Source organism: Sinocyclocheilus anshuiensis, unplaced genomic scaffold (assembly GCF_001515605.1).
Source record: "Sinocyclocheilus anshuiensis isolate Anshui unplaced genomic scaffold, SAMN03320099.WGS_v1.1 scaffold1302, whole genome shotgun sequence".
Taxonomy (NCBI): Eukaryota; Metazoa; Chordata; class Actinopteri; order Cypriniformes; family Cyprinidae; genus Sinocyclocheilus; species Sinocyclocheilus anshuiensis.
Window position 1 is genome coordinate 212,821 of NW_015557126.1, and position 12,590 is coordinate 225,410.

Sequence of the window (12,590 nt, forward strand, 5' to 3'; positions counted from 1 at the left end):
CCTTTAAGTGGTCTCTAAATGACACGAAATTGGCTTGCTCAAGATGTGATGCTGTGGACCTGTAAGCATGTGCTGCTATAACAACTTCAAATCGGTTCCTCTAACATAGTTGTTATTTGATGGATGATCTCATTGGAAATAACATCAGAAATTTGCATATTAAGCAGAAGATTTATATTTAAACAGACTAATGTTGCATGCACTTGTGTGCTGCATACACAGCTTTAATACATTTTGCTTCTGAATGCGAGCCAGAGACTTCATTACAGTAGGCTACAACATTTGTGTGTCCAGTCAATCCCAAAATGCACCCCTACAGGGAGCACAATCAATAAGCACATCAAAGCCCAGGCCACTCAGACAACACATGCTGGAAATAAAATAGCCATGATGTCTGACAAACCATGGCTGTATGCATCAGCTGGAATTCCATCCTTTAATAGACAGACATAATATGGTTAATAGAATGCATGAGTTATTATATATGCAGTTAAATTAAGTATCCATTCAAAAGTTTGGTGACTGATTTTTTTTTTTTTTTTAAGAAATTTGTCCTTTTGCATCAATGTTTAAAATATTACAAAAAAAATTAAAATGTAGTTCTTTTGAACTTTCTATCTGTCAGAGAATTCTATTGTGGTTTCCACAAATATTATTAAGCAGCACAACTGTTTTCAACATGATAAGAAATGTTTCTCGAGCAGCAAATCAGCATATTAGAATAATTTCTAAAGGATTATGAGACATTCAAGACTGAAGTATGGCTGCTGAAAATTAAAAACAATTAAATATTGTAAATATTACAAAAATCTTTAAACAAATAGTGCACTGCTTCAGATAAACACAAAAACAGGCAAAGAGAGACAGGTGAAGGTTAATAAATGAAAAATTAAAATGCAAAACTGAACCTTGAGAGCTATAGTAATTCTTTCCTGATCTCTCTAAATTTTTATAGTTCTATAGTTTTACTTTTCGTACTGTAAACGTAAAACCGGCAACTTATGTGACGGTGATAGTTTGAGACAGGACCTTGTATTCCTCCGGTTTCATTTAGCTAAAGTCCACGAGTTAGGATAAACACACTAGTGTCAATCTGATGACCTGTAACAGGACATACTTAAACCAACAGCATCATGTCTTGAGGCGTCGCACATGACGGTATACAGATAGTCAGGGTGGAAAAATGGACACCTGGCAGGGGCTTCAGACTTGACTATATATATATATATAATCATCTTTTCTGTTCAAACAACAGCGTAACATGCAGATAGCTCACACACAGACGTCAGTGTCACAGAGGAAGAATCAGGCACCGCTGGCATTCAAAGGTGAGAATGACCTCAGACAGATAAGTGGGTGACAAGATGCCACTGCAGAAGACAGTAAACTAACTTCTGGGACACACCGGAAGCCTGTGAGCTCAGAACTGTCAATTTATAGAAGCTTCCTGCATCTTTCAGATCACAAATATGCACACAGACATATGCATATGATCTGTGTCCTAACATGAAACCACCTTTATTCACATTACTTGTAAAATAGAACAATTAATTAAAGTGATGATTCTTCAATATTCTGTGGCCAGCTCTGTGATCACAGTTTTTTTTTTTTTAAGTCAGCAAACTGACTCAAACTGCCTCTGTTTATTTTACATATATGTATTTTGATGCAAAACCAAATGAAACAAGAGTAATATGGTTAAGACTGCATTATTTTAAAATGCCATTACTGGATTAGAAAGCCATTGCCAGATATTGCCAGATGCTTAGTTGTTTAAAATATACAATGCAATGTAGATGCTGGGAAATTTGTAATATTCTACAAATGTAATAATTTGAATTTATTAATTTGCTTACAGGTTTATTAATGTTAGTTATTACGAAATTGACTGATAAACAAAAAGCAAATGGCTGCAAGAGAAAGCGGTAATATTATTTAACTGACAATCAATGTTACAGAACAAAAAAAAATTAAAGTGCAATTAAAGTGTTTCTATGTTAATTTAAAAGATGTGTAATTAATGTTTGTTTGGTTTCTTTTTATACACTGAAATGCACTGACACGTTTGTTACTGTTGATGTGCACTGAAAATAATGAACAAATTGTCTGTTGTTGTCATGTTAGCAATCAATCCATGTTTTGGCTGACCCCTGGTGGACATTATGCTCCTCATATCTTCGAGTGTCAATAGCAGGTCTTTTAAGGAACCTATATAGGTTATTATCTCTGGCACTATCCTTGTCTATCTGTTGAATTAAAAGCAACAATTTAAGTAATGTTACTAACAATAAAAGAGGTGCTTCTGTAGTACGTTTCCTCAGCCAAGCAAACTGAGCCTCAGACAGTTTTTGATTAATTCTAAATGTAATAAAGACTGAACTATACAAATTCGTTTATTTTTCTATTCTTTAATATTGTACAGTTTATTGCTGTTTTAAATAACTATACAAGTCATGACTTGCAAGTTTATTATTTGAACATTTGTACACTGATTTTTTCATCCAGGCCTACACAAAATGGTTGTTTCAGATATCACATTTTATATAGGGTTTAAACTGTGCACTTAATTCATACTTAAATGCCAATAAACATAATATCATTGTCTAAAATCAAAATATGATATTTGGTTTATAAAAAAAAATAAGATGTGCAATGCAAGAATGCTTTGGACACATTTCAGAAACCAAAGAGGGCCCAAATTAGAGTTAATGCATTTACTGCTCAATCCTGATCAGGTTGAGACATGGCTTTGCAAGAGAAATAATGGTCCTTTTATAAACTTGTGAGTTAACGGAAGAAAAAGTTAGTTAATGAGACCTCTGAATATTACATATGTGGTTACATACATTAATATTTTTTTTTATCCATACTCTTGTTGTTTCCACCAGCACATAAGTACTTATATAAAGTGAAAAGTAATTTAACATTGTCCATAGAAATGTGTGTGTGCAATTGTTAAAACTAAACATCTCCAGAACTCGCATACGTTTTCTTTTACCTTTTGGCTTATATTTTATCCAAAGTGGAAGACAAGGTCAAACTGTCCACCAAGTTTCGGTGTCCTCAACCAACGAAATAAATAGAAATGTTCAAAATGTATCCCTCCTCTTGCTGTTTGGTAAAGGCATCATCCTTGCTCAATGGATTCGGTTTAGTTCAAAAGCCCTTGGCAATTCATCGTTGCTCCCAAAAGCTCCAAGTTTGTATAGTCTTTCAAAAGCTGAATTTATCACAGGCATTTAAGTGTCCACAGTGTTGCTTCAATCTGCCTTCTTCACCATAATTCCAGGTTTTTAACATTGACAAACCCAGGATTCTCCCTAATCTTCCAATACGTTCCATTGTAAAGCCAAACTTCCCTTCCAGCAGCATCCAAAGTTTTCCTGTAAGATGGTAACATTTTAACATTCCAACTCTAATTGTTATGAATAAATCAGTTGTGGGATTGATGTCAACGCACCTGAAGAAGCGAGGGATATGCTCCTCTCCTCTCTTGGCAAGAATTTTCCTCCATTCTCTTTGATTTTCCTCCACTTCATCCTTCTTTTTATCGGTCTCCTCTATTTTCCCCTCCTCGAGAAGCCTAACAGCACCAAAACAGAGCAAACTTAAAACAGATGATCTAAAAGAAGAGTTTCATGGACTTGCTAATCCATGAAATTGCTAAATAATTCTGGCTCCAGCGTCTATCTATTTATCATTGTCTATTAGGAAGGTCTCACCTTTGGTCAGGGCGCAAGCGTGTATCTGTAGGGGGCAGCAAGGGCTTAAGGTCAGGGGTCAGCTCATTCATCTCGATTGCAAATCTAGAGAAGCCATAGTAAAGCATGTAGTTCTTGGGCTGTGGATCTGTAAGGAAGCACAGACATTCTGACAACATCTGCCAACACAAAGGTACATCTCTCATTTATTTGTTTTGTCAGACAGAACAGCCACAAAATCAGAATGGACCCCATACAGACCCAATACATTCCTGGTCTTATTGTGAACAATGGACCCTTTTCACAGACTGTGATGGCGTTTCCAGAGATAATAACATTGTGTGTTCCACAATTATTAGTTTATTAGTTAAATCTAGTTTTTTATATTTTCAATTAAATATATATATATATATATATAATATAATATAAATTACAGAAAACTGACAAATGCTACTGCATGAGTTTTCCTAATAAAACAGCTGAGGGAGTGATGACAAATTTGACATCTTTTACTGTTTTGACCTACATAATCTATCTCTCAATATTTGTTTCCTTATTTGGAAAGTTATAGAAATCAAATATTTTTTTTCTTTTGTTATAGGGGCAAATGGGGATACAAAAATTATATTTGTTGTGGTTTCTGTTCACCACTATAGAACTGTTGATTCAACCGCTAAGAACCCTCAAAATGTGAAAAGTGTCCATGGCAGCGGAAGTTATTACATAATGCTGACCAATATCCAAATAGGTATTTAGCATTTTCTAAGCAAATACATTAGTTCTAGATAATTCCCAATGGATAAAATAACATTTCCTTTAATATTCTGTTTCACACAGAAATACATCACAATACAAAAGTAATTTGGGTTGCAAACAGCATTTCATGTTGACTTGAAAAACGACAACAGTATCCAATAAAATAGAGGAAAGATGACTACTCACTTGGCTTCCAGATACACTGTGGATTTGGAAGGGTGTCACAGAAGATCCCTTCATGCCAAAATCCACCGAAACGATGGACGACATTACCAGTCTCATCAAGAACTTGACCCTGCACTTCATTTTTGGAACCATCTGAACCCCAGTAACGTGACTGAGAGGGGGAAAAAAAACATTTTCTGCATTTGTACTTCATAAGACTTCATCTATATGTACTCAAAATGAAGCAAATGACAACAAAATTTGCAATCAAAACTGAACACACCTTGACAAATGTAATTTTACAGGTGCAGACCGAACTTTTCAAGTTGCGAATAATGACTTCGCCATAGTGCTCGAGGTATCGCTGCTGACTGAGGACATTGTGGATGCACGTCACCACTTTGTTCCATTCATAGTGCTCCCCGTATCTACAAGTAAGGTATATCAAAGACCAAAGATCAGAATTCTTCTTAAACATTGGAATTAAAATTCCATTGACACCAAAACAGATACTTGCTTTTTTAGAGTCACATTCACCATCCCTGTTGGCATGATCTCCAAAGATTTGCCCCAAAACTTGTTCTTCCATCTCTGGTCTGCTCTCAGCATGCAGGATTAAAAAAGGAATGAGATTCCAATTCAAACATACAGTTCATCATGAGATCACACAGACTTTAAAACATACCCTGCCAGAAGTTGAAATTGTCTGATTCTGCATGACATGCAGATATTGGTGGATGATGGGAAACCTGACGGCAAACACAAAACCTCAGAGTAAAAACAACTGCTTGATAGCAAACATATCTGATGTATAATCAGATGTGATTATTAATTACCTGTTCACTAATGTAACGGAAGCCTCTGTCCTCTCTGATACACTCAAATGTCTCTCCCAGGACTGGATTAAAAGGTTTGTAACGGTTGCGATACTGAGCCGTGGCATAGCCAGATATGGCAAAAGCAGCAATATAAACCTTTACAGAGACAAAACAAAATTTCCAACTGTTTTTAAAGAAATATACTACCAAATAAATAAATAAATGGCATTTAAATAAATGCTATTCTATTGAACTTTCTACAGTATTTATCAAAGAACGACTGTTTTCAACATGATAAGATTGTCTGAATATTTCTTGAGCATCAAATCAATATATTGGAATGATTTCTGAACACTGGAGTAATGATTGCTGAAAATGCAGCTGTGCCATCAAAGTAATAAATTAAATTTTAAAATATATTAAAATAGAAAATTATTTCTATGTTACAATTTATAAAATAAATTATTTCTATTCAAACAATTTTTAAATTAAATTGCAATAATATTTTACAATATTACTGTTTTGTTTTTGATCAAATAAAAGCAGCCTTGGTGAGCATAAGAGATTTATTTCAAAAACAAAAATCTTACCAACCCCAATGTTTTGAACGGTAGTATATATATAGATATAGTAATACAGTCATTCAGACATATGCAGTTTTGCTGAAGTTTTTGTTATTATTACCATCCTCTGGTAGGGGTCGTCGGTATGATTGGCAGTGTCCAGAAGGTCAGAGTATTCCAGCTCCTCACAGAGTCTCTGCAGCAGGCACACAGGTTCATTCAGAGCTGCTGGCATGGAGACACGGGACAGATCCTTGCCTATGTTGTTGTAGAGGATAGTCATCAATCCGACATGGCTGTTGTCAGGGCAGACTGCAGGCAAAATAGCACGACGTCCGGTGTTCTTTATGGTGTTTAGTTTTGGTGGTGCCTTTGAAAGGCTGGCGCGGTACTTGCGTGAAGCCATTGCTGTTGAGTTCATAAGAAAAAGTAAAACGTAAATAACACAATGTAACCCAATGTATTAGATTACATGAACAAAAGTACACTACAGTTCAAAAATTTGGGGTCGATACTATTTTTTTATGTTTTTAAAAGAAGTCTCCTAGGCTGCATGAATTTGATCAAGAATACAGCACAGATTATATTGTGAAATATTATTACAATCTAAAAATAATAATAATTGTTTTAATTTAATTCCTGTAATGGCAAACCGGAGTTTTCAGCACCCATTACTCCAGTCTTCAGTGTCACATGATCCTTCAGAAATCATTCTATGCTGATTTGGTGCTCAAGAAACATTTCTTCTTATTATCAGTTGAAAACAGTTGTGCTGCTTAATATTGTTATGGAAACTGTGATGCACTTTTCAGCATTGCAAAAGAACAGCCATTGAACTGTTCAATGTTCCAAATTTCTTTACTGTCATTTTTGATAAATTTATTGCATCTTTGCTGAAAGTATGAATTCCTAAAAAAAAAAACCTTGAACCCAAACTTTTGAATGGTAGTATATATGGACACCTAAACTCCACATACATATCTGCTTACTGAGCATTTAACTTTCACTAACCATAAGCCTCATCAGGCTCTGAATTACTGGATCCATCACTCAGACCGGACTCATCGGACATCTCAGAAGAGCTCGCACACATAAGCTCATCACATGCGTCAAAATACTCTGCCGCTGAGTCAGCCACCGAGGGTGCACGGAAAGACAAACTACGGCCTGACCCAGACTGAGTGAAACAGAGACAGACATGTAGATAGTCAGAAAATGTGAGCTTGATTGCATCATACTGCTATGATGATAAAACTATGAGAGGACAAAAGAGCCTGTTGGCATATTAAGTAGGTGAAACCCATCAACCTGTAAACAGAATAAAGAAGCAGAGGGTGGAGGAGGGAAAGAAAGAGACAAAAATGGGAACAGGATGAGTAGGTTCTGGGTAGACAGTGACACACCTTCCTTTGTAGCACAGTACGGAAGGACTCTTCTGAGGAATCGGTGGACACCGAGAGTTTGTGGATTTTGGTGTGACGGGACTTAACATCTAACTGAAGATACACATATACACACACACACACACACATCTATGCAGTAAAACATAATATGTAATGCACTGAAAATAAACTATTAAATCAGTGGTTCTCAACCATTTTGACTCCAAGGCCCCTCATTGTCCACAACAATATTCAAAGGCCCCATGACTTCTCCAGTTGTTTCGATAATTCGCCCAAAAATGAAAATCAGCCTCAAGTAGTTCCAAATCCTTTCCAAGTTTCTTTTTTCAGTCGAACATACAGATATTTTGAAACAGTTGTTGGTCCCCACTGACTTCCATAGTATGGAAAGAAAAATACTTGCCAATGGGGACCAGTAACTGTTTGATTACCAACATTCTTTAAAATATCTTCTTTTGAGTTCAACAGAAAAATTAAACTCATACAGGTTTGGAACAACTTGAGGGTGAGTAAAAGATGACAGAATTTTCATTTTTGGATGAACTATTCCTTTAAAATAAGAAAGATCTGGATTTTTAGTGATTTCATTTTTAATTATTTATTAGCTTATTTTAATGCTTGTTTTGTCTTATTTTAAATAATTTCAAGTCATCTTGAATGTCTTTAGAAGTTTGTTGAAACCCCTGGTTGAGAACCACTGTATTAAAGCATTTACTAGCAGGGGTGTTTGTTTTATGGTATATTGTTTATAGCATCTTTAATAACAAGATAAGCTACAATAAATCTATTCTTTGCATGCATGCATGCAGATTTAAGGCAATAGCGCAGCACTATAATCTTTTCACTAAGTAATATAAGTCCTTGTCACCTCAGCCAGGCTGCAGAGGTTGTTGATCTGGGCAGAGGTGGTCTGGTGAAGCTCCCTGCTGGACCAAGCTTCCAGCAGCCTTTGGCGCTCCTGAGCTAGAGTCTCATGTGCAGTACGCAGAGAGGCATGGACTATAAGGAAAAAGACACAGTGCTTACCTTCAACATTATACATCTAATACAGCAAATAAGCATACGCTGGGTTTAAATTTAAACTATAAAATCATTAAAGCGTTACTCTTATCCATTTATACCTTTCAAGGACATGGAGCAGATGTCTTGGTGGAGTTTCTTGCTTTCTGATGAGGTGGGGGCTGGTGGGGTCGCCTGGGTGGAGACATAATCGGGGATGGAAGGGACGGAGGTTCCCAGGTGGGAAGAACTGTTCAGGTGGCTTGATGATAACTGCATTAGAAAAGTGGGTAGAAAAGAAGTAGGAGGAGATATTGTTATCTAATGTCTACAGCATGTAACAATCAGAAGCTATAGTACATTTAGAAAAATACTAAAATACAATATAGACTACCATTCACTAAGATTTTTTTTTTTAAGAAATTAATACTTTTATTTAGCCAGAGATGCATTCAATTGATCAAAAGTGAGAGTAAAGATATTCATAGTGTCACAAATAATTTCTATTTCAACTAAATACTGTTCTTTTGAACTTTCTATTTATCAAAGAATACTGAAAAAATGTATCACGGTTTCTTGAGCACCAAATCAGCATGTAAGAATGGTTTCTGAAGGATCATGTGACACTAAAAACTGAAGTAAAGGCTGCTGAAAATTCAGCCTTACCATCACAGAAATAAATACTTTTTTTTTTTATATTAAAATATAAAACAATTGTTTTTAATTGCAATGATTCTTAACAATAGTACTGTTTTTACTGTATTCTTTTATCAAATAAATTCAGCCTTGGTGAGAATAAGAGACTTAGCAAGCCTTAAATCGAGACTTAAATCAACTTTTGAGTGGAAGTATACAATATGCAAAATGCAATAGGACCACCACATGGTGTAAAGCATTTGCTACTTGGTGGTATAATGTGTCGAAAGTTACAAGGAATTTACAATCAGTGTGTCTTGTGCTGACTTACCGATTTAGTAATCCCACGAAACGGCTTCATGTAAAAAAGGAGTTGACTAAATTACTGGGGGTTTTGAAGCTCTAATGCTTACTACACATTAGCACAACAGAAATGCCTGACTACAGTATTCAAAAATAAAATAAAAATACATCTTTGGGATGACACTGCACATGAATATGGAATAATTTCCATAATAGCTTCCAAACCTTTGTTGAAAACATGAAATAATCCCAATGGCTGGGCAACCCCTGTAGGCAAAGATTATGATTGCTTCCCAGGCTTTATCTAAAACATCCTAATATCAAGTAGAGGAAAGTGTAAACTAAGCAGCCTCACCATTCCAAGAGCCTCAACTCGAGACAGAGTGCGAGAATGACCCCAAATCTTGCCAGTCTTCTTCTTGGGCTTGTCAAGGAGGAGATTCTATGGGTCAAACACATGTGGGAACACTTACTTGCAAGTCATTTTAGTAAAGGCCTCTCTTCAGCCTGCTCCTTTTACTAACTTGCATGCTGATGATCCTCTGGAGGTCTCCGTTATTGATCATTTGGCCTGACTCTAGAGAGTGCAACTTTTGGACCAACCGTTGCAGCTCATTCAACTCCATTTGACAACGGGTGAGCTCTAGAAACAACACAAAATGGTGCTTTTTTAAATCTTCGTCTGTGCTTATGCATCCTTTTGTTACAGTTTTACTAGTATTTTAAAATACCACTGTACCTTGAGCACAGATGTCAGGTTCTTGGGTCTGTAGCCAAGCTGACACTTTCCCATTAATGGCAGGATTGACACATGGCAGAGGTTCACCCACATAAGATGTGCCCTAGAATTGTTCATAAGACATTCATTTGCAACTTCCACCAGACAAGCAAAGAATTAACTCACCATAGCATATATTAGTGTGCATTTACAGATAAAACTACAATCTGGGACTAACCCAAGTCTAATCACTAATTCTTCTTGTTCTTAAACTGTGAGGACACGTTCACCTAATCCCTGGTGATTTAGAGGGCTACAGGAAGTCAATGTAGGAACCATTTCACTCACCATGTCCTGCATGGGACTGTTTTTGTGAGATAAATGACTGCCATGGGACAGGGCCTGGAGGAAGCCATTGTGAACGTGCGCAGCCTCGTTCTTCTTATACATCCTGTGGGCACTCAGCTTGGTGACCCATATGTGATATAAATCTGGAGTCTTGGCCTAATTAGAAAAGTAAATTGGGTTCAGCTGACATATTTGACAGTGATTTTATTTGGTTTATTATTTGATAAATAAATAGCATAATCCGCTGGATGAATGTAAAAAAAATTGTCACAGAAAAATAAGATATAAACTCAGAATTGTGAGATATATAATTGCAATTAAGAAGGAAAAAGTCAGCAATGCAAGAATTTTCATTGCAGCTTTTTTCTTACAATTCTTTTACATCTTGCAATTCTAAGACTATATCTCACAATACTGACTTTTTTCTCAGAATTCTGAGTTTCCATCTTGCAATTCTGACTTTTTTCTTACAATTACAAGTTTCCATCTTGCAATTCTGAATCTATATCTCACGAAATTGAAAAAAAGTCGGAATTGTGAAACATAAACTCAGAATTGCAAGAAGAAAAGTCAGAATTGTGATAAAAAGTCACAGATCCCTTTTATTTAATTTATTACCTTTTACTTTTTATGCCATGGCTGAAACAAGCTTCCGTAGAACTAAAGATCTTATTAGCTTCAAAACAAAAATTAATTCAGTCATTGCCAACAATACAATGACTTACTTTCATGTGATACAGAATGTCTCCAGCATCCAGATCTATGCGTCTTGCTTTTTTGTTTACTGACATAACTGCGAGACTGACATCCAGTGCACCGTGCATTTTCCCTTTGGAAAACTATTGAAAAAGGTAAATCCCTGATTGTTAAAAGAGTCTGGATCCAAGATCTACACTTGGTGGTAAGGAAAAAAATATTTGCATACTTACATCATGTTGGTTTTTTGAATATCGTAGGATACCTTTATCCAAGACAAAGTATCTCTGTAAAAAAGTATAACTTTAAATCTCTTTGGATTTTCACAGTTCTATGTTTGTACCAACAACTACCTAAAGCAAAGATTACGTGCAACACGTTATTTTTTCTCATACCTTATGCCACCCTTTAAGAGGCCACTTTCTCCTCTTCATCCAGTAGCCTTCACAGATTCCTGGAGTATTAGCATCCTGCATGTTTTCTCCAGTGAGGTTCAAATCTGCTGGAAAGTCATCCATTACTTCCCAGTCTTTAATGTTCTATTAGGAACAGAGGGAAAAGGCAATCACAGTTCACGTACAACAGGGCGTTTCCCATTTAAAACATGTCACATATAATCCCTATGAACAAAATGTAACTGTTGAGCTTGGTAAGACACATAAACTTGTTGGTTTGGCTTTCACATTATCTCATTGGACACTTGTTAGGTGTTGAGCAACAGGTTTCAAACACCCAAGGGCAGAACTCCTAATGCTAGCTTTTCACCTATGTACTTGTAAGGAAAATATTTAGGTGTGTCCAAATACCAGTTGAAGAAACCCGAGTTTGAATGCGTTTATGTCAAGCAGATGGTACAAACCAGCCGTGAGTGACGTGAGGATGCTGTGCTGCTGCTCCTGGAATGAGTGGGCTTATGCCACCCGCTAGACACCTTCTCCACACCACTCGCCTGTGACTGGACATGGTCCACCGAAGATCCGTGGTAGTCCATTTTGAAAATGTCCTCTTGTGCACTTATTAATCGTGAATATACACTCTGCTAGAGACTCCTTCTCATTGTACACTAGAGCACAATATGTCTGCAACGCAAAGATTTTTCATCATTAGCTTTTTAGAAAGAAATCATTTATTGGTTATTCAGACAAGCACGTGTTAAGACTGCTAAGAATGTTAATTGTATACTATATTATGCAACAAGGTTAGGAAAACTATCTGCCATATTGTTGATAACTGGTTTTAGCTGATTTTAATATATTCATTTTATTCTATTTTACAAATACTATAATTTATTTTTATACAATTTTGATTTTAGTACAGTGAAACTATAAAAGCCAATTATTTCATTTTGAAAATAACATGTCTTTGTGATATTGCGCTTATTTTTTTTATCACACCATTAGACCATTAGGTATTCGGTAATGCGATATATCACGGTAATGAATATGCACGATATTGTTATCGTGGGCACTTCTAAATACCGTGAA

The 12,590-nt window shown here is 36.0% G+C and overlaps 1 protein-coding gene across 4 annotated transcripts in view; it reads right to left on the reverse strand.

Moving 5' to 3' along the window:
- Positions 1-2,959: 2,959 nt before the first annotated feature.
- LOC107677882 (oxysterol-binding protein-related protein 6-like) overlaps positions 2,960-12,590 on the reverse strand; it is a 13,367-nt gene continuing 3,736 nt past the window's right edge. For 2 of the 4 annotated variants that reach the window (XM_016472944.1, XM_016472945.1), the window contains exons 3-24: positions 11,966-12,185; positions 11,502-11,645; positions 11,340-11,393; positions 11,136-11,249; positions 10,411-10,566; positions 10,084-10,186; positions 9,869-9,987; positions 9,700-9,786; positions 9,373-9,396; positions 8,528-8,678; positions 8,275-8,405; positions 7,407-7,499; positions 7,015-7,180; positions 6,125-6,411; positions 5,459-5,596; positions 5,308-5,371; positions 5,140-5,218; positions 4,906-5,050; positions 4,644-4,794; positions 3,723-3,849; positions 3,461-3,583; positions 2,960-3,383 (exon numbers count right to left, since the gene is read on the reverse strand). In XM_016472944.1, coding sequence (XP_016328430.1) covers positions 3,275-3,383; positions 3,461-3,583; positions 3,723-3,849; positions 4,644-4,794; positions 4,906-5,050; positions 5,140-5,218; positions 5,308-5,371; positions 5,459-5,596; positions 6,125-6,411; positions 7,015-7,180; positions 7,407-7,499; positions 8,275-8,405; positions 8,528-8,678; positions 9,373-9,396; positions 9,700-9,786; positions 9,869-9,987; positions 10,084-10,186; positions 10,411-10,566; positions 11,136-11,249; positions 11,340-11,393; positions 11,502-11,645; positions 11,966-12,097 — 2,697 coding nt within the window. In that variant the 5' untranslated portion in view covers positions 12,098-12,185 and the 3' untranslated portion in view covers positions 2,960-3,274. The remainder of the gene's footprint in view (positions 3,384-3,460; positions 3,584-3,722; positions 3,850-4,643; positions 4,795-4,905; positions 5,051-5,139; positions 5,219-5,307; positions 5,372-5,458; positions 5,597-6,124; positions 6,412-7,014; positions 7,181-7,406; positions 7,500-8,274; positions 8,406-8,527; positions 8,679-9,372; positions 9,397-9,699; positions 9,787-9,868; positions 9,988-10,083; positions 10,187-10,410; positions 10,567-11,135; positions 11,250-11,339; positions 11,394-11,501; positions 11,646-11,965; positions 12,186-12,590) is intronic. The other 2 variants (XM_016472946.1, XM_016472947.1) reach the window with 2 other exon arrangements.